Below are 17,827 nucleotides of genomic sequence, written 5' to 3'. Positions count from 1 at the left end.
GTAAGTTACATGAGAAAATGAATCTCTTATGAATGATTTGCTCAGTAATCATTGTAACCTCGAGTTCATGGTCTCAATCTCTAGTTGCTTTATGATAGACAGGTTGCTAGCAGGCCACTCCCCACAATAAGGTTCTTCCATTTACTGTCTGGCAGTAACAGTTCAACAGCCATATTTTAATGAAGCTTGTCTGTTCTGAATAATGATGACAACTACTTCACTATTTGTCCAGACATAAACTAGCTCAATAATTATAATAATGATCTACACAGATGTATTAGAAACTAACAACCATTTTGCAATGTGGAACATACAGCAAACTTAATAAATAAATAATCAGTCAAGCAATGCATGATAATAAATATGATGGGAAGATAATGACAATGTATGATATTTTTAAAAAGGATAAACAATACCTGTACCACTAGGCAGCGAGCTCTTGTTTACACAAAGATACCCTTGTGCACCCTAATCACAAAAATTTAAAACTATGATTTTAGTGTTTCTCTGACTTCAAAAAGTACTACACTTTCAGAATAACATCTTTCATTCATATCAAATGCAATCAGTTTCAGATCATTGATTAAAACATTAAATATTGTTCAAATTAGCTTCAGATGAATCAGCTGCCTCTGTATAATGCTTCTTACATTGCAATGGATCAATACGAATAATACAGGAGAATCATTTAACTCAACATATGTGTACTTTTACTGTTTCTGATAGTATTTTACCAATACTTTGACTTAAGTCATTGTATTATCATCTCTTTCTCATATATATTATCATCTCTCTGTCTCTCTCTCATATGAATATATTATATATAATCTTAATGTCATTTATATGTTGTAATGTTGCCACCAACATTTAAATAATGTCCCATTTCCATTCAGTGTATATAACCAAATAAAAGACCTTGAAGAAAACTTAAAAATGAGAGCGGCAATAAAAGAAATGTAGCATTAATAAGCAGCATGGATCCAGTCAGGTTCTCTCCTCATTGGACACAAAGGACTATAGCGCCATCTATCGACACAACATGGCGCACTACGACGCTTCCGGTGGGCAGGAAGTTGTTTTGGGTGGGGGGGGGGGGGGGGGGGGTGATAATAATAGAATCACTTATGTGGTAGCACACAATAAGAGACAGTTCAATATATATATATATATATATATATATATATATATATATATATATATATATTCAATAATTGACCACTGAAGTGGATGCATCACATCAAATGAAGTAAATAAAAACAAATGTCACTGAAACTAAATGTACCTTCATAACCAACTTTATTCCAGACATATTGGAGTTCGTGTTCCTACACTTACTAGTTCCAAAGGCAAGATGTCAGAATTAGTTGCCATGCCGATGAAATTGGTAAGAAGGGAAACTCTGCTGTGGGCCTGAAACCAATTAAATCCAAATCCCGCTTAGGACCAAGTTGGAGGCAGAGTCTGTTGTCAGAGATGGAGAGCAGAAAACTCTGAAGCGCATTATGACACCGGTATTAGACATCAGGCCACGCGTTAAGACAAAACCGTGATATGCTATAATGAGAAAAATATATATTTCTGTGGCACAAAACGATTTGAGTGTGTGGACTTTGAGGTACGCTTGGGATCATTGTCCTGTTGGAAGCTTCAGCTACTTCAAAGACATGACATGACGTTTTTCGGTAGTGAATCCATCGTGCCCTCCACACGCGGAGACGCAGCCCCAGAGCATCACTGGGAGCCCACCATAAGCAGTGTGATCTTCTCATCGTCGTCATTCTTCTTCCTCCAGACATGCTGCTGATCCAAAGGCCCCAAAGTTCTAGTTTGGTTTCATCGCTCCACAGAAAAGATTCCACAACTTTGGTGGCTTATTTATGACTTCCAGCTATAGGTTTTTAATATATATGTACACACAAGCGCACACACACCAATCATTTGTAGTGCAGCTGCATAAAGAACAATATGTAAATGAATATCCAATATATTCAGTCTACAATTTAAAGCTAAATGAATCAATCTTCTGGTACATAAATAAGATGCAAGATAAACATTCCAGTGCTTTCATGAACAATTTAATCCAAAAAATATTGCTTCTATACAAATGTATTAAATATAACAGTTTAAGCTTGACGTGTTCATTGGGCAACAGAGGACTTCCATATGACAATGCGTTTTCTGGCGTTCCCAAAGCTTTCTTTAAAGATAAATATATGAATTCTCTAAATAAATGAAGAGATGCTACTCCTCAGGGAAGGCAATAGATTGTATAGTTATCTTCCAAACAGGGCAAAATCACTACCCTCAAAACTATACAATCTACTACCTCACACTGTGTGAGCAACCGCCATAAAACATTGTATTGCTGTGCAACCATGACTGAAAACTGGCCTTCAGATGACATGGAGGTTCCACTGAGAGGTGTAATTAGCACTTTGGGAAAGACAGTAGGTTTAATAGTTATCTCCCAGTGGGTATGACCCTAAAACTATACAACCTACTACCTCATCCCACGGTGCAAACAGAACAGTTGCAGATTTGAAGATGATCAGACTCCTGGGTAAAAGGCAGCCGCCGGCAGACTTCAGGTCCTCTGAAACGGGCAAACAGCTGAGATCTGATGGATAAAAGGTCATATGGATGGGAAGAAGTTAAGCTCAACATTAACTATGGTACAGCTAATGAAGCTGTGAACAAAACATGCATGTTAACTGTACTGGAAAACCTTTCAGTCCAACTAATTAAGTTAAAATACCATTCAGTTTTTAAGGGGTACCAAGTAAAATGTGAGCCAAAGCCAAAACGGTGACGCCCATCTGAATGTTCATTTAAAGTTCAGGACCACGGACAGCAGCTGGCAGCCGATCAAATGTTGTGCAACTAAATGCTTCGGCATTCTGACAAAGATTAACAGACTCAAACTGAAGTGCATCCAGATGTGCGGCTGGAGACGACTGGCATAATCATCTGATTAATGATAGTGTTTCCCCTAGGGGAACACTGGTGTTTCAGGGGTGGGGGGGTAATATTCGGGCGACCGGGGGATAGTAGTCACTCTCATGCTCTCTGCTCACACGGACATGTCAGCGTGGAAGGCGCCCCCCTGTTATAATGGTATGGGGAAACACTGTAATAGCCAATGAAATCAAAGTATTTTATTGGGACTTAAGAAAGCTCTTCTGCAACAGTGTATTCAAAGTTTCTACTAATGGCAATAGATTAATGAGAAAGCTTCAAGGGAAATAAGCTGCGGTGAGACTGCAACATGGTAAGCACATTTTCTGAATCTGGAGATGTTGAAATCCTCTGTTAGTTACTTCACTGATAACGAGATGTGTCATCAAATGCAATCCAGCTGCGCAGGAGATCACTCGAGGACTAGCAATCAATGTTGAAAGCATTGGGTTCTCTTCTTTTTTTATATCTACCATTTAAAGGAAATCTCGTCGTTAACCTCAACTAAGATCCTGCTATGACCTGAATGTCTCGACTTTAATAGAGCCTTAAACCAATGATCAATGAGGCAGCTATCCATCAATTGATTAGTGTAAATTATAGCATCATGAGAAGTACGGACCGTTAATGTGTTGAGTACTTTTGATGTGATCAATATCTAGCTGGAGAAACGTGTAACGTTAATAATATACGGATTTGACACTAGACGCAAAAATAATTCAATAAAAGAGACAAGAGGAGCTTGTGAATGCAAGGTTTTTGACAAGCCTACTGTTGAAGTGACCTTAAACGTTCCTACCGGCTTCTAGACTGACACTCCTTTAACAAGCAAAGCCAGCAAGCTAACATTAGCTCACATTACTAGCCAGCGTGACTAGGCAGTTGAGGAGGGCAACATCTTATTTGAAAAGTTTTAACCGCTAGGGAGGTCCGATAAATGTGGTAATGCAAAGTAACGTTACATCTTAAGTGGTCAATACGTTGCACCGCATAATGCCAGCTACGTCAGTTAACCACTCCTTACAACGTGCTAACTAGCCCCACCTAGCTAGCGGCTAGCTAGCAGCACGTTTCGGCATGGCTGTCCAGTAACGCGTTGGATAAAAGCACGGCAGCTGGCTCTTCCGCAATGACACAGCTCCAATTAGTATTATAACGCGTTTAAAGAATATGGGCTCGGGCACTGAGCTATATGTACTCAAAATGTCTAAATGCCACACTTTACCCACCTGGCTGCCATGACGAGACTGCTGCTCCACACCCTCTGACTGCTTCTTCTTCTTCGTGGGTTGCTGGCGCAGCCTGCCACGAGCTTAGAGCCGCATCGTCCGCCCCCTGCTGGTTAGGACTGTACACTGCATCATACCCCTAATGAACGGATGAACCATTGCATCACAAAAAACATGTATACTGTGTAGATACATGTGCTAAGCAATTAATCATTTAATGTAATAAGTAATTTAATTTCCTTTGACAAAACAAAATCCAGTTTTATCCCATTGCACCCTCCCTCGTCATTTATCTTATTATATTACCAGTACACAGTGTTGGGAAAGTTCACTTTCTACATGAACTAGTTCAGTTCACAAATTTTAAAATGAACTAGTTCAGTTCATAGTTCAAACTTCAAAATATTTGAACTAAGTTCATAGTTCAAAGTTATTATTTTTCAAAATGATTGCCAAAGCCCATATAGAACCACAGACAGCAATTATTTTATCAGTTTTAACACTGAAGCTATGCATCAGATTTATTCTTCATATCAATGTTTCTGTCCATTCACTCCACACTAGCAGCAGCTGCAGCGTTCACCCATACACTGCATTCTCAAATACATGCTGTTAGAATGGTCTTTTTAAAATAAGGAATAAAAACACGACAGTTATCATTAAGGTGCAAATGTTTGCAAAGAAAGGTCAGATTCCTCCCATCCTCACCGACCTTGTCAGTAACTTCATAAAACTCTAAATTATTATACGCCGCCTCTTTGCTACACGCAGTTGTCGCCTCCATGCATTTCTTCTTTTTTTTGATGACGCATGCGCGGTGCGACACTGGAGGCTGGTGTTGCCAGATTGGGTGTTTTTACCGCTACTTATTAAGGCGCGTTTTCGGTGTGTTTTCTATAGAAATCTGGCACCCTTTTGAACGACGTTAACCTGAAAGAACGCGCCGTTCACAGACACCAGAATGAACGAGTTCACAGTAACGTTCATCGGGCATTAATACAGTACGTTCAGTTCACGTTCGCCCAAAATATGAACGAGTTCGTGAACTATCGTTCAATGAACGCGTTCAGGCACAACACTGCCAGTACATAATAATATTAAGATATTACGATATATTCAGCAACTTTTTTGAGTGTTTAAAAAAGAATGTTGAATTTCACCAAACGCTGCGTAGTGTTAAAAATTGAGTCAGGATAGCATAGGATAACTTACCAGTGACTCATCAGTTGTTATGGGGTCTTTCTCATTGTTTTGACCCCAGCTTCCCATATATCCCTTATATCACTTAAACCTTTGCAGACAAAACCAAATAGCAAACACGTCAACTTTAGCATCTGTACCAAAAATGCAAACCAACATTGTTTAAAAAATGAGTCAGAAAGTAGCGTCATGCACGTGTTACGGGAAGTTTCTGTGTGTGTTCACGGCGTTTACACAGCACAACTCAAATCCCCCATCAACCTCTATCTGAACGTTAATGTGATTCAGGCTTTTCCGGCAGCTGTGGTGTTCTTTAAGGAGCTCTAACCAACGGCTTAGGGGCTAAAAGGTTTACTTTGCAGGCTTACAAGAACATGTAGGATTCTCGTATGTACTGGGCTGATTGATCATAAGAAACAGGAAACCACTGCAGCAACGATGACCATTTATATACATAATATAAATAAACACTGATTTCTAAGCTCCATCCTGAATCATTTGCATATATACAGCAATGTTTTTCATTCAAAAACAATATATTGAGTGTTTTGCACAACTTTGGTCCTGTGTTCGATGTGAGACTGCTGAGAAGACACCAGGAGGCACACTTTCCTTTCTCCCTGAGCTGGGTGCTGAAAATAAAGCTGGTCAGCCTCAAATGGGTACAATGAAAACAAACGCTCCAACTGGCCTTCAGTGAGTTGTTTAATTCTGTAAGAAGTAGTCATTGCAACAATGAAAAAAATAGTGCTTGTCTGACAAATTCCCCACAGTACAACATCTCGTGTCATTACCGTTAGTAATATTATTATTAGCATCAGTGTTCCGCATTGAGAACTTGTCAGCAGATCTACAATACATTGTATCCACATCGGAGACATCTGAGGCATCCACCGACATTTTACACACACACACACACACACACACAGACAGACACAAGCAAGGCGAGGTTACACCCAGCAGCATGACACAGGCAGGAGGCCAGTGGTGATGAGGCCGGCAGATCAAAGTCTGACCAATGCACGAACAACAGAAGAGTTTTTGGTGCGAGGCGTATTGAGGACATGGACAGGAATATGCACCGCGGTGCCGGTCAGGTTTGCATCGCATAAACAGTAGCCCCGGTTTGCATTTGACTTGAAGAAAACACTTTGACATTCTTGGTGAACTGAGCCGCCTGCGGGGCTGGTCACTGTCGAACCGATGGTTGCATCTTTAAATAGGGTGACGTGAGTAAATAAGACACGTTGCAGCATGCGCACAGTGTAAAAACATCATTTTGGTTTAAATAAGGAATCCTCTTTGACATTTCGAGTCACACGTTTACATGGAGAACGTTTCTCAAGTCATCTTTCAAAACAACTTGAGAGTTGGACAATAAAAGCGGCATCTAGTCCACACTCAAAGATTACACTGGAAACAAAGACACTGAACAACGTGGCACAGAGAGGATGGCAGTGCTTAGACACTATTAAGAGCTTTCAACGGAAATAAGAAAACTGTAAACCTTCAAAACACGCAGAAAACCTCCAGAGACTGAAGATTGGCAGATCTCATTTGTATCTGACGAGAGGAACTGGCTTCAATTACAATAATGCCCGGAAGGGAAGGCGGAACGCTGTGTGTGACTCTCCTCTCCTCCTGTCGGACCGTCCTTGAGGCTCACGAGTCTTCGTTCTCTTCCATAGCTTTGTCCCGCAGCTCATGAAAGAGGGGGGTCAGGGTTTGTTTGAGTGTCGCGTACAGGGGCTCGCTCTTCTCTGAGGCGGGGTCCATCTGGAGCGAGGAAAGAAGAAAAAAAGTGAGAATTCCTGATTGTAATAACCGGCACACAGCGCCGTGCTAACGCTCACCTTGGTAAACACTTTTATCGTGTGGTGAAGGAAACGAGCCTCCACCTCTTCAGGCATCGGCAGCAGGTGAGCAGCGCAGTCGAGGATGCAGAGCAGAGTGAGTCTGTGGCCCTGCGACGGGGAGGACGTGTCATACCATCAGAATATCGCAAGTAATAATAAATCACATGAAAGAAAAGCACACACTCACCGAGATAAAACGCATACATGGCCTAGCTAATGCTGCTAGCTACTTCAGAGGAAAACAGTTGAAAACACTGAGCTATCTTTCTCAAAAGGACAATTCTTTTAAATCCAACGCATCTAACATGAAATAATCTCTTCAACACATTTGCTCTGAACTGGCCACTGGCTAATGTGTGGGCACACACACATCTCATTCCACCTCTCTCACATGCCGCTGCCTTTAACGCGTTCACAATGAGATCAGGACTTCTGTTTTGCAGACGGAAGCAGGATTATGATTAGCTGTGATATTCGACCCCGCTACCTTTTCCAGAGAATCCAGGGCGTTCTGAGGGTTGACGCTCTTCTCGCTGAGGGCTTTTACTTCCTCGCTGCTGATGATTGGATCTTTGAGCTGCTCCAGCCAGGACCACATGAGACCAGAGAGGACGAGTGGATCTCTCTCCACGCACAGCCTCTCCCACGCTCCCTCTCTGGAGTTCAGCTCCGTCTGGACATCACAGCAAAGGGCAGGGACCAAGATTCACAAAGCAACCAAACAACTCGCTCTTTTCGTTAACTGGGATCAAACTGCGCTGAAAATGATATAGCTAAATTCTGATTGGTTTCCTCCAGTAGAAGGACAATGCTGGTATGATCATATGCATCAAACGGTTAAAAAGCAGCTATGTTGTGAGGAGCTCTGTACATACATATACATTTAGGAGCATTCGCCGCGGTGCGCTACCTGCCACATTGAGACCCTGGAGGTGAGATCCTTGTCTGTGTGTTCCATGGCCAGAGCTTTGGCCACCAGCAGGCGTCTGGCCTCTCGGGAGAGCTCAGACTGGAAGGCGATGAAGGGGAGTTCTCCTCGGTCTGCCGGCGCCTCCTGCCCGGTCCCCGCTGGGCTCCCGCTCCGCGCGGCCTGGCGGCGAGGTGCTCCTCCCGGCTCGGACAGGGCGAAAGGCATACTCTGATGCCCCTGGCGGAGCGGCTTCCTTAACGACAGGGATCGCGCGCCTTGCTTTGCGGCCTTATGGGGGCCCTGAATGGCGAAGTCCTGAGGGGGGGGCTCGTAGTGGCGGCCCGCTGGAAGGCTGCTGTGAGACGAGGAATGGTCGGTCAGGCCGTTGGTCGGTTGGCTCCTATTGAAATCCCCAAAACTGTAATCGTGCAGTTGTCCATGTTTGTGGAGGGCGGAATCGCTGAGGCTCCTGATGTTGGACAGGGGGGAAATCGGGGGGCTTCCCGCATACCCCCACAGAAGGTTCAGCTCATTGTCACTGGCGAGGGGCTGACCGTGTGTGGACTGCGTAGCGGCGGGGGGGCCGTGGGGGTGGAACAGACAAGGGGGCACGGGGATCCCCTTCACCCTCATCTCCTTGCCCAGCTGCTGCATGGCCTGCTGCGACACGGTCTTCTCCACCTCGGCCACCAGGTCGGGGATCTGCGCCCGCTCCTCCTCCATCACCACCTGCCTGTCGGCCACGATGCCCACGAGGAGTGCACACACCACCTGGACCACCTTCGGCACGTTCTTCATCTGGCGGGCCTCGTAGCCGTGCAGCAGGTGGCGCTGGCGGGTGAGGTACTGGGAGAGGGTGACGGCGCTCGCTCTGGGTTCGGCGCAGGAGAAGACGCTCCGGAGGGGAACCAGGAACTGGGCGAACTCCCGGACGCACAGCAGCTGGCCTCTGGTCTGGATGGAGTTGGGCCGCTTGGCTCGCACAAACAGGATGGCTTGGTCGGCGCTCATCCGCGACGTGAAAACCAGGTAACAAGCCACCAGCACACCTGCAGGACAGCAGCCAAGAAATGCTGTACTATAGGGCTACACGGTATACCGGTTCAAACAGAACACCGGTATAAGATGAACTTCTCACGTAGCGTTCATACCGGCGTTACGCCGTAACTACTGATGTTAGTTAGCAGAATTAGTTCTTATGCCTCAATGAATAAATACCATCACATACTGGGATACCGTCAGAATCTACTGTAATATGGATTTAAGCTGCCGTATGTCGTTCAGTGACGTGCGGTGTACCATCAGGCCACAAGGAAAGAGTTCATCAAAGGGTTAATAGCATCATGGACCTAAAACTTAACTGCCTCAAATAAAATATGATTGTTTGGATTTTGGTGAATAAACTCAAATAAATGTACCCGGTCTTTAAGTCATGTGCCAAAGTGAGCGGTGTAACCAACCTGTTCTTCCAAGACCGGCATGGCAGTGGACAGCCATTTTCCCCTCCTGGACGGCAAATGACATGACCTTCACCATGTCGAGGATCGTAGTCAGAGAGGCCACACCGTAATCCTTCCACCCAAAGTTGTAGTAATAAACTGAGCCGCAAAGCCAGAAGAATTCAGAGCTGGTCAGAAGCCACATTATTTGCATTGAAGTGGGTGCAGACGGACCGACGGGGGTGGGGGGGGGTTGTGGGGGGGTTGTGGGTGGACACCGACTTTTTTTCCAAATGACTGTTCGCCCCCCCTGGGAGTCGGCTCACGTGCGTGTGTGCACACGTTACTGTGTGCCCAGACGTATATCTCTACTTCTCTCTTGATTCATTCCCTCTGTAAACATTGTAAACATCAGTTTATGTCTTAAATCCAGTCTCAAGTCTTCTCAAATGCAGCATGATGTCCATTTAGTAAATCATGGTCTAATTAGAGTCAAATAGACAATGGTTGAAATGCACTTATTGTAAATTGCTTTGGATGTAATGTAATGTAATGTAATAATAGAGCTGGCTATGATTTAGGGCGTGGCTACACTATGATTGACAGATATCTAGTCTCTGTATTGTAAGCTATTTAGCCCATTCCCTATTGAAAGTGTTCTTGAAGTCCTTCACTCATACATCTCGCGGAGTAGATATACTCGCACCTTTTGAAGAGTATCAGTTCACACTGAATCTGAAACGCTACGTGAGACGCTGGTCAGTGACGAGTAATCTGCACAGACAGCTGCTGAACTCACAGAGATATCCGGGGTTCAGAACCACGTGAGATCCCGAGAAGATGCTAAAGCGTTATGAATCATGCTCTGTCTCCAAGAGTTACCAGAACACGTTGGCGCATCGGTTCATGTGTTCACGTGGGTGTGGACACTCACTTCCAGCCTCCATGAAGCTTTCAGGCCGATAAGTGAAGCCGCTCTCGTGCTCCAGCGGGTTGCCACAGCTGGCGTGTTCTCCGGGTCGCTGCAGGTTAATGACCGTCTTCAACCCACACCTGAGCGGCGCAGCAGCACAGCACACATTACAGAGCACAGACAGACACGTCTCCACAGTCTAAATGTTAGTAAAAGAAAGCTGAGAAAGAAGGAGACTACTGTACCTTTGAAACTGTTCAATTACATGAAATTTCTCTATGATTTCAGTGGAAGGCCTTGCCATAGCAAGCAAGTTGTCAGTAATCCTGGAGGTGGAGAATATGACAAGTTGGGGGTTGTTAATCAGAAAAATCAGAAAAGTATAAAGGTGATTAAGGGCTAATTATCAAGTTCATTAGATAGTAAACTGTATTATGTTAATAGGTTTGCTGAAATGATGTCTTTAATGCATTTATTTGACACAGAGGGGACTTTAGATACCCCTTTGTATCTCCCGTAACCTCAAAATTATGTTTTGAGAACAAAATGTAAATGAGGATGGGAATGAAATATAAACAGTCCTGAGTAAAACCCTTCTGAACAGAGAGAGGAAGGATCCTGCAGCTTTGCTGAGCTTCTGAATCAGTGTTTTAACACAGGTGGATACGATACAAATATTCCCCAGTTAATTCCTTACATTATTACATTTATTTTATTTTATTTTATATTTAAATATGCAAATGAGGGATCATTACATTTAGAGGAAATCTTCAGATCAAATTAGTAAAGTGAGCACCTGAATATGTATTTTTTCTGTCCGCTCGTTGTCATGGAGCCAAATAAACCGTCCTCTCTAATTGAGCCTGAGCATGAATCACTGTGTTTGCTTTCAGCATCTCCCCTGCAAACACACTGATACGCTGGTATCACGCGTTCAATGTTTCCATTTGGAAGAAGATAAAACCACAGTGTAATAGAATAATCACAACAAACATATCGGCTTTTTCGTGTCACTATTGACGTCAACTCCAGTGACCCGTAAAGGAAACGCAGCACAGAGGACAGCATACCAGGAAGAGTACAACCCTTTGACGGCTTGCTCCTCATCGCTCCATCGAGACGGGTTCTCATACTTGCAGGCTCTTCCCCCGCAGGCCATGGAGCACTGCATGTGACCGGGGATGACGTGCCGCAGGGTCTCCCCCATCTTGGTGTACTTTGCTGTTGGGACCCTGGCACTGGCTGGTAGTTAGAGGGGGGGGGAGAGAAAATACACATAAGAAAAATTTAACAACACTGCTTGATAAATGACGTCTTTGCAGCTGAAGTCAACATCAAAGTCCTAAACGCAATGGTTACATCTCCTGCAGCTGCGTTCACGCTGCTTCACGCTGACAGCCGCCATCGCTCTGTGTAAGGAGGCAGAGAGCGTCTCCATGGCAGAGCTGCGTCTGCGCCGCAGGGCCTTCAGCAGGACGTCCGGCGCAGAGTGCCTGCGGTCGCGCCTCCTCGCGCCACTCGCCATCGCCGCGGCTACAGACCGCCGTCCTCGGTGGCGCTGCATGTCTCTGCCGCCTGCGTCTCTGTACTCGCAACACCGAGCGAGCCGTGAGTCATCGCACGACATCAGAGGGAGAGAGGGGGTGGGGGGGTGGGGGCGGTCGGTTTCAGCAGCAGCATTTGAGGTGTCACCATGACGACCGCATCCAAAGTCATCGGCGGACCTCAGAACGCAACACTTACTCCAATAAAACTTGAAATAAAGCGTTTTGTTGTGGAGAAAATCTCTTGTTGAAAGTATCCCAATTTAATTTGATTATTATTATTTGAATATTTGATGATTAATTAGAAAAGCGAGAATGTCCTCATATTTAAACTGAAATCAGCTGGAGCTTCTAGATTGTTCAGTGAAGCACATTCTAAATAGATGCGTATAGGGCAGCGGTGCCTCAGTGGAGCCGGGTTGTCCTTGGATCAGAGGATCAGCGATGTGTGAGTGACAGCCTGTCATCAGTGCGTGTGCGTGAATGATGACATGTAGGACTGAGGAGCTTTGAGTAGCCAGAAGACTAGAAGAGACAAATACAATTTCAGTCCGTGTAAACATCACGCCTTCTGCTGCTACTATTGACAATAGGAATTAAGTATTTAAATGTTCACAAACATATGAATATTAACAAACAAATAGACATAAAGTATGCAAACTTCATTTTTCACTTTTTCTGTGACGTATGTTCTTTGACGTAAGCTGTAAGCTGCCCGATACGAGCGTCATTTTTTCCAAAATGCAAAGTGATAACGTTAATAATGTTATACAGACAACAGCTGACGGCTGTGTAACATCAACGCTTTAAATTAAGTTTGAGTACGAAAATTCACTAAATTAGTTTAGACTTTAGGATTCTTATAAATCACCGTTTGGTTGCATGACACTGGCATGGGTTGCCATGGTTACGCTTCTCCAACCAGCACGGAAGCAACGTGGCAATCACATTTCAGCGTGTCCAAAAAGATACACACTACTGAAAGTATGTTGAACGACAGACACATGGAGATGGATTCTGGAAAGCGTGGTGTCGGCGTTGCCTCCCGGAGAGATGCTCTGCTCGATGGAGGTGGAGGAGGAAAAGGAGGACGGACAGCTCTCCTCCTCCCTCCCAAGCTCTGACTGCAGGTCCAAGGGTGCAGTGAAGCCGGCTCTCAACGACATCTGATTTACCCAGAATCAGTGATGATTTTTAATGTTTTCAAATTATTGGAGGGGGAGGAGGAGACGCTGCTGCTGCTGCTGCTGCTGCTGCTGGGACCGGAGCTCTCCTCCTCCCTCCTGCAGGTTGAAGATGGCAGAGAAGCTGGATCAGTCAGCGACACGCTGGTCTGTGCTGGAGTCTAAACTTATTCCTCAGAGATCATCTTTTCACTGATGGAGGTCATACAGACATTAGTATAAAACGGAGGAGTTTTTCAGAGCCAGTTTTCAGTTCTCATGGTGACTAAAAACAATTAGGAAATTTGCTGTGGAGGAGACAAACAGTCAGAGGTCACAACAGACCTATATCTTATCTTAACCTGGTGGGGGCGCTAACAAAGCGATATTTGTAACTTCAGTCCCTACTGCGTCAGGAATAAATAAATGATTGAGAAGAATTGTTTCCCGCGGTGCACCTGTCACATCCATGATGACGGATGTCTTATTCGTGGACAATTTACATCCAGCGTCAATATGAAAAAGATCCTGGTGTCTTCTTTTATTAACGTGTAAAGTTCTTTCATTAAAACTCATCCATCTTACGGCCCATGGCCAGCTGCAGGAGGAGGGAATTCTTCACATTACAAAACATATCGTTTGTTTGTTTCAGAGGTGGCCTGCAAACACCCCTCTGCCCCAGATTCAATGTCTTCACCAACACCATACGAAAAAAAGGCACATTACCTTCACTGAATGACTGAATGACTGAATGACTGAGAGACGGCCCACAGAGTGTGTGCAGCGTTCGCACTGCATATCAATTCAAAGCAGATGTTGCTGGGCTCTCCTACCTGTCTCCATCTCGGTGTCGATCTCCGCACTGTGAGCTCCACCCGCGGAGGACAGCGGGCTGCTCAGTAGGCTGACACCGGCTGCCATGGCAGGGGCTGAAATGGGTGGAGAAACATTACGTGTCAAAGGCGGATGAAAAAAAAAAGAGCAAAAAGAAAGAGCGCCTGGAGAGGGGAAGCTTCGGGGGATGTGCTGATAACGCTAACAAGGTGCACACACAAATGGGATGGGAGGAGTGCCGTTGCCCGGCAAAGGCGTCCCGGGAGGAGGGGGGGGGGTTTGCAAAGTGAGCCACCATGTCAGCAGCTCCTGTGTCAGCGTGCTGGTTCCCCCTCTGGGGGGCTGGGGAGAAGGGCCTGGTGGCGCTGGGAACTGGGAGGTGCCGAGTTACACAGCAGCGCTGTCCACCTGCCAACGCTTTAAAGTGCACGTGAGAGATTGAGGCATAATCCCCGGCTCAATTATTCAGGTGAAAACACCACCTGCTATTGTGCGCCTCTCGCTGCCGCCCCTCTTGACTTGCACTTTTGATTTTTGCAGCCTGATATCAGGCTGGTGTCACTGTGTTAATGGAGGGCTTCTCCAGTTACAGCCAAAGCTCTGAGTGAAACCTTTAGCTTTGTCTTTCCTCTCTGATGAAGTCAATCAGGGAGGCGTAATCAAAGAGGAAAGCCGTGACCACACCAAGAGCATTTCAGCAGGTATTTATGTGGGGACTTCCGCTTCACCAATAGTAGTTACAATGATCGGAACACGAAAACGCAAATTAGTGCAGTACTACGCTGCAATGCCAGAGCGTTGTAAAAATTATGGTCACAAGACCATAGACTATTTGAAGCACACATAGTCTTCATGGCGATTCAGCTATGCCTTCGTCACCATCTTGGATTACGGTCTTTGACCATCTCTTCTTCACCGAACGGAGGTGACCCTATTTGGAATGCAGAGTGAAATAGAGACAGCGTACACGGCTCTGAAAGCAGCAGAGACCTGTTGATCACAGTGGGCCCTCTAATACAAGTGGTCTAAGAATCTAGTGTCTCACAGTCTTTCACTTGTCATAGTAGGAAAAGCACTGTGGCACTAGTAACATTGCAGCAGCAGAAACTCTGCTTCATCCGGGTCTATTGAGCCATGGAAGTGAGTCGACGTACAATAAGCCATCCGTCACTTTGTTCTACTTTTTTTTTTACTTACAGAAGGGAAGCAAATTAGAAAAGAATTTAAAATGATTAATAAATAAATGAATTCAAAAGCAACTTCAAAATATACTGATCTAATTATACTACTTAATAATCCATTATTCTAACAAGTGATACAAAGTATTTTTGTACGTAATGTATGAACAGAGTGCAAGGATAGTGGTTTATAATATTAAAGAGCCCAAAGAAAAGACTTTGTATTCTTTATCTGACAATCGACACTTGTCTGTAAAAAGATGACAGATTAAATAGTGATAAACATATTAAACCGTTTCAAAGACGAGTGCCACTCACGTTAGGAGCAACGCTTCTGTCGTCTATGAATATTGATGGGGTGAAGTTTTTCCACCCACAACTGATTTGGGGACTTTAATCTGTAATCCACACTTCTTGTTACACACTTATATGGCACCAAAACCTAGTTATGACTCTGGTTGAAGCGTCTCCAGCACCACGGCCGGAAAAGAAGCCTGATCCAAAGGCCCGTCCGGCTGGAGCCCGACACCACTTGGCATCGTTGGTGGGAAGCTCTTGATAACAAGCTGGTGAGTGAGAAGCACTCTACGTGACGAGGGTGACGTGTGCGCATCAAATATTAACAACGATATGACACCAAGCGACTGTACGACTGCAAATAAATCCCCTCAATTAGCTGCCGATCTACGCGAATGAGCAGAAGCGCTTGGCGGTCGGATCCATACGCTCCCCGGCGGCGGGTAGCCGGCGTGTTGGTGGACGTGAGAGACATGGGAAGGAGGCCAAGACACTGCTGGCGAGTGTGGGACGTGAGAGTCACTTCCACAGAGTGTGTTGATAAAGAAAGATGGTGCTCGTCACACCATGTCTCAATAAATCTGTCAGTACCAGGGAAATGACGGGGAATACACAGCAAGTTATGGGATTTAAAAGGAAATCGCAAGAGTAGAATGGAAACGACTGGATATCAAATCGAGACCAACCGTAGAGTAGATTCATTTGCCAAATAAATCTACTGATTTGTCAAATACATACAATATGAGATGTGTCAAGTGATGAGTTAGCTAGTAGGTAGAATGGGGAGAGAGACACGGGCTGACCATCTATACTTGACCCAGGGACGTTTTCCACAGAGCTTAAGGAAAAGTGGTTAGGATAGACGTTAGGGGGTCATTTGGACTGTTCGAGTCCAGCCAGTCCTCTACCCAGGTGCTGGGAGAGCTATACCTAATGTTCACCTTTTCAGTGCATTTTGACGCAAATTAAGTTTAATATTTTAAAAAAGGTTGTTGGATTTTTTTCCAAACCTGAGTAGAATAAAAACAATTCACAATGCAGCATGGCTACCTGTCACCATGGGGACGGTCTGTCAAATGGTCCTGATGTAAATGTACTAAGGAGAAATATTCAGTGAGTAATAAGCGAGGCCAACAATAAGGATGGTAAACAACAAATATTCTGTGCTGCGTCTTCAATTACAACGTCGACCACTATTCGCTGAGAGAGAAACTCACTCCACTCACCATTCAGCATTGCATTTAGACGTTAACATGGTAACTGACCTCATTCGCTATGGACTAAAGCACTCAGACGGTAAAAAGGATGCACTATTTAGTGAAAGCGCAGCTGTAGTTAATAACATCAGTCATGTTGTTTTTCTGATGACAAGCCCGTGGTGTGACAAAGGTTCGCACACGGTTACACGGTAAGATGATGGCGAGAGACAACTCGCTGCTGTTTAAACTGGAGCAATACGGCTCTCGGACAACAATATTAAAATCCATTTAAGAGCACGGGGGTGCGTCAATATGGTGACACGTGCTCCACATAACACAAACCGCCCACTTTGACCAAAGTTAAAGGTGTAAAACCTGAGAGAGAGTGGCGAGAAAGTGCGACGGCAGAGCCGCATACCGATAAACCAACGTTGGCGTTTGGCCACATGAATCGGGGGACAAAGCTGCGCACAAGTGGTTACGTTAGTTATCTTACTAACGTTAATTAGGCTTGGAGGTAGCGTAGAAAGGCTAGCGCTAAGCTAGCTCGTCCGCCTCGTCCGCTGGTGCTGATGCTGCGAGCCCTGATGCTAACGTTAGCTAACGCTAATTAGCCCTGCGTGCTGTAGCCGGACAGGGCCTGACTTACCACTATTCGGTCGCCTGGTGTGTCTTCACAATGTCCGACACTGCTCATGTCAGACTCGTCTCCCCCACTGCGAGGTTGTTTCGTCGCTGGCACGTAGCAAACCTGGGTTTTCTCTAGCCACATCATTTGGTCCGCTAAGTGCAGCTAGCTCACTAGCTAACTTAGCAACCTGACATGTTGTCGTAGAACGGTCCCGTGACGTCACGTGACCACGTACTGAGCTCGGTCAGCGTAGTTGTAACGGTGGTACCATCAGTACCGTGTTCTACTGACAAAGTAGTTTGTGTTAATTAAATTGTACAATACTTTACTTTCTCAGGGAATTGTTGGCGCTGGTGAAACACTTCTGGCCAAAAGCCCTGTACTAAGTGTGTGAATGCCTGTTTCTTTTTATGCGTAGGGTTCCGTTCTTTTCATTTCATTTTTCTCTAATAATTTTAACCCTTTTGTTTTGTTTTGGA

General features: G+C 44.9%; 1 protein-coding gene and 1 long non-coding RNA gene across 5 annotated transcripts; both read right to left on the bottom strand.

The window, feature by feature from the left end:
- Positions 1-2,049: 2,049 nt before the first annotated feature.
- LOC119229730 (uncharacterized) lies at positions 2,050-4,299 on the bottom strand. The gene is made up of 2 exons (XR_005121647.2): positions 4,185-4,299; positions 2,050-2,617 (listed from the first exon to the last, which is right to left on the bottom strand). It is a non-coding gene; the product is annotated as an uncharacterized LOC119229730 (long non-coding RNA).
- Positions 4,300-6,071: 1,772 nt separating this feature from the next.
- Positions 6,072-17,623, bottom strand: ptpdc1a (protein tyrosine phosphatase domain containing 1a). Of its 4 annotated transcripts, none has more exons than XM_037490396.2 (10): positions 17,367-17,623; positions 14,043-14,138; positions 11,573-11,744; positions 10,748-10,828; positions 10,524-10,642; positions 9,611-9,748; positions 8,151-9,199; positions 7,728-7,913; positions 7,238-7,348; positions 6,072-7,160 (listed from the first exon to the last, which is right to left on the bottom strand). In XM_037490396.2, the coding sequence occupies exons 2-10, from the start codon at positions 14,128-14,130 to the stop codon at positions 7,047-7,049; spliced, it is 2,058 nt and encodes a 685-aa protein (XP_037346293.2). In that variant the 5' UTR covers positions 14,131-14,138; positions 17,367-17,623; the 3' UTR covers positions 6,072-7,046. The 4 variants fall into 4 exon arrangements, with proteins under 4 accessions (XP_037346293.2, XP_037346294.2, XP_062419965.1 ...); XM_037490397.2 differs by lacking the exon at positions 17,367-17,623 and adding an exon at positions 17,218-17,237; XM_062563981.1 differs by lacking the exon at positions 17,367-17,623 and adding an exon at positions 12,918-13,329.
- Between the last annotated feature and the right edge of the window lie 204 nt (positions 17,624-17,827).

Source organism: Pungitius pungitius, chromosome 8 (assembly GCF_949316345.1).
Source record: "Pungitius pungitius chromosome 8, fPunPun2.1, whole genome shotgun sequence".
Classification (NCBI taxonomy): domain Eukaryota; kingdom Metazoa; phylum Chordata; class Actinopteri; order Perciformes; family Gasterosteidae; genus Pungitius; species Pungitius pungitius.
The sequence above is the reverse complement of the archived record's forward strand: the minus strand, read 5'-3'. Positions and strand labels throughout refer to the sequence as shown.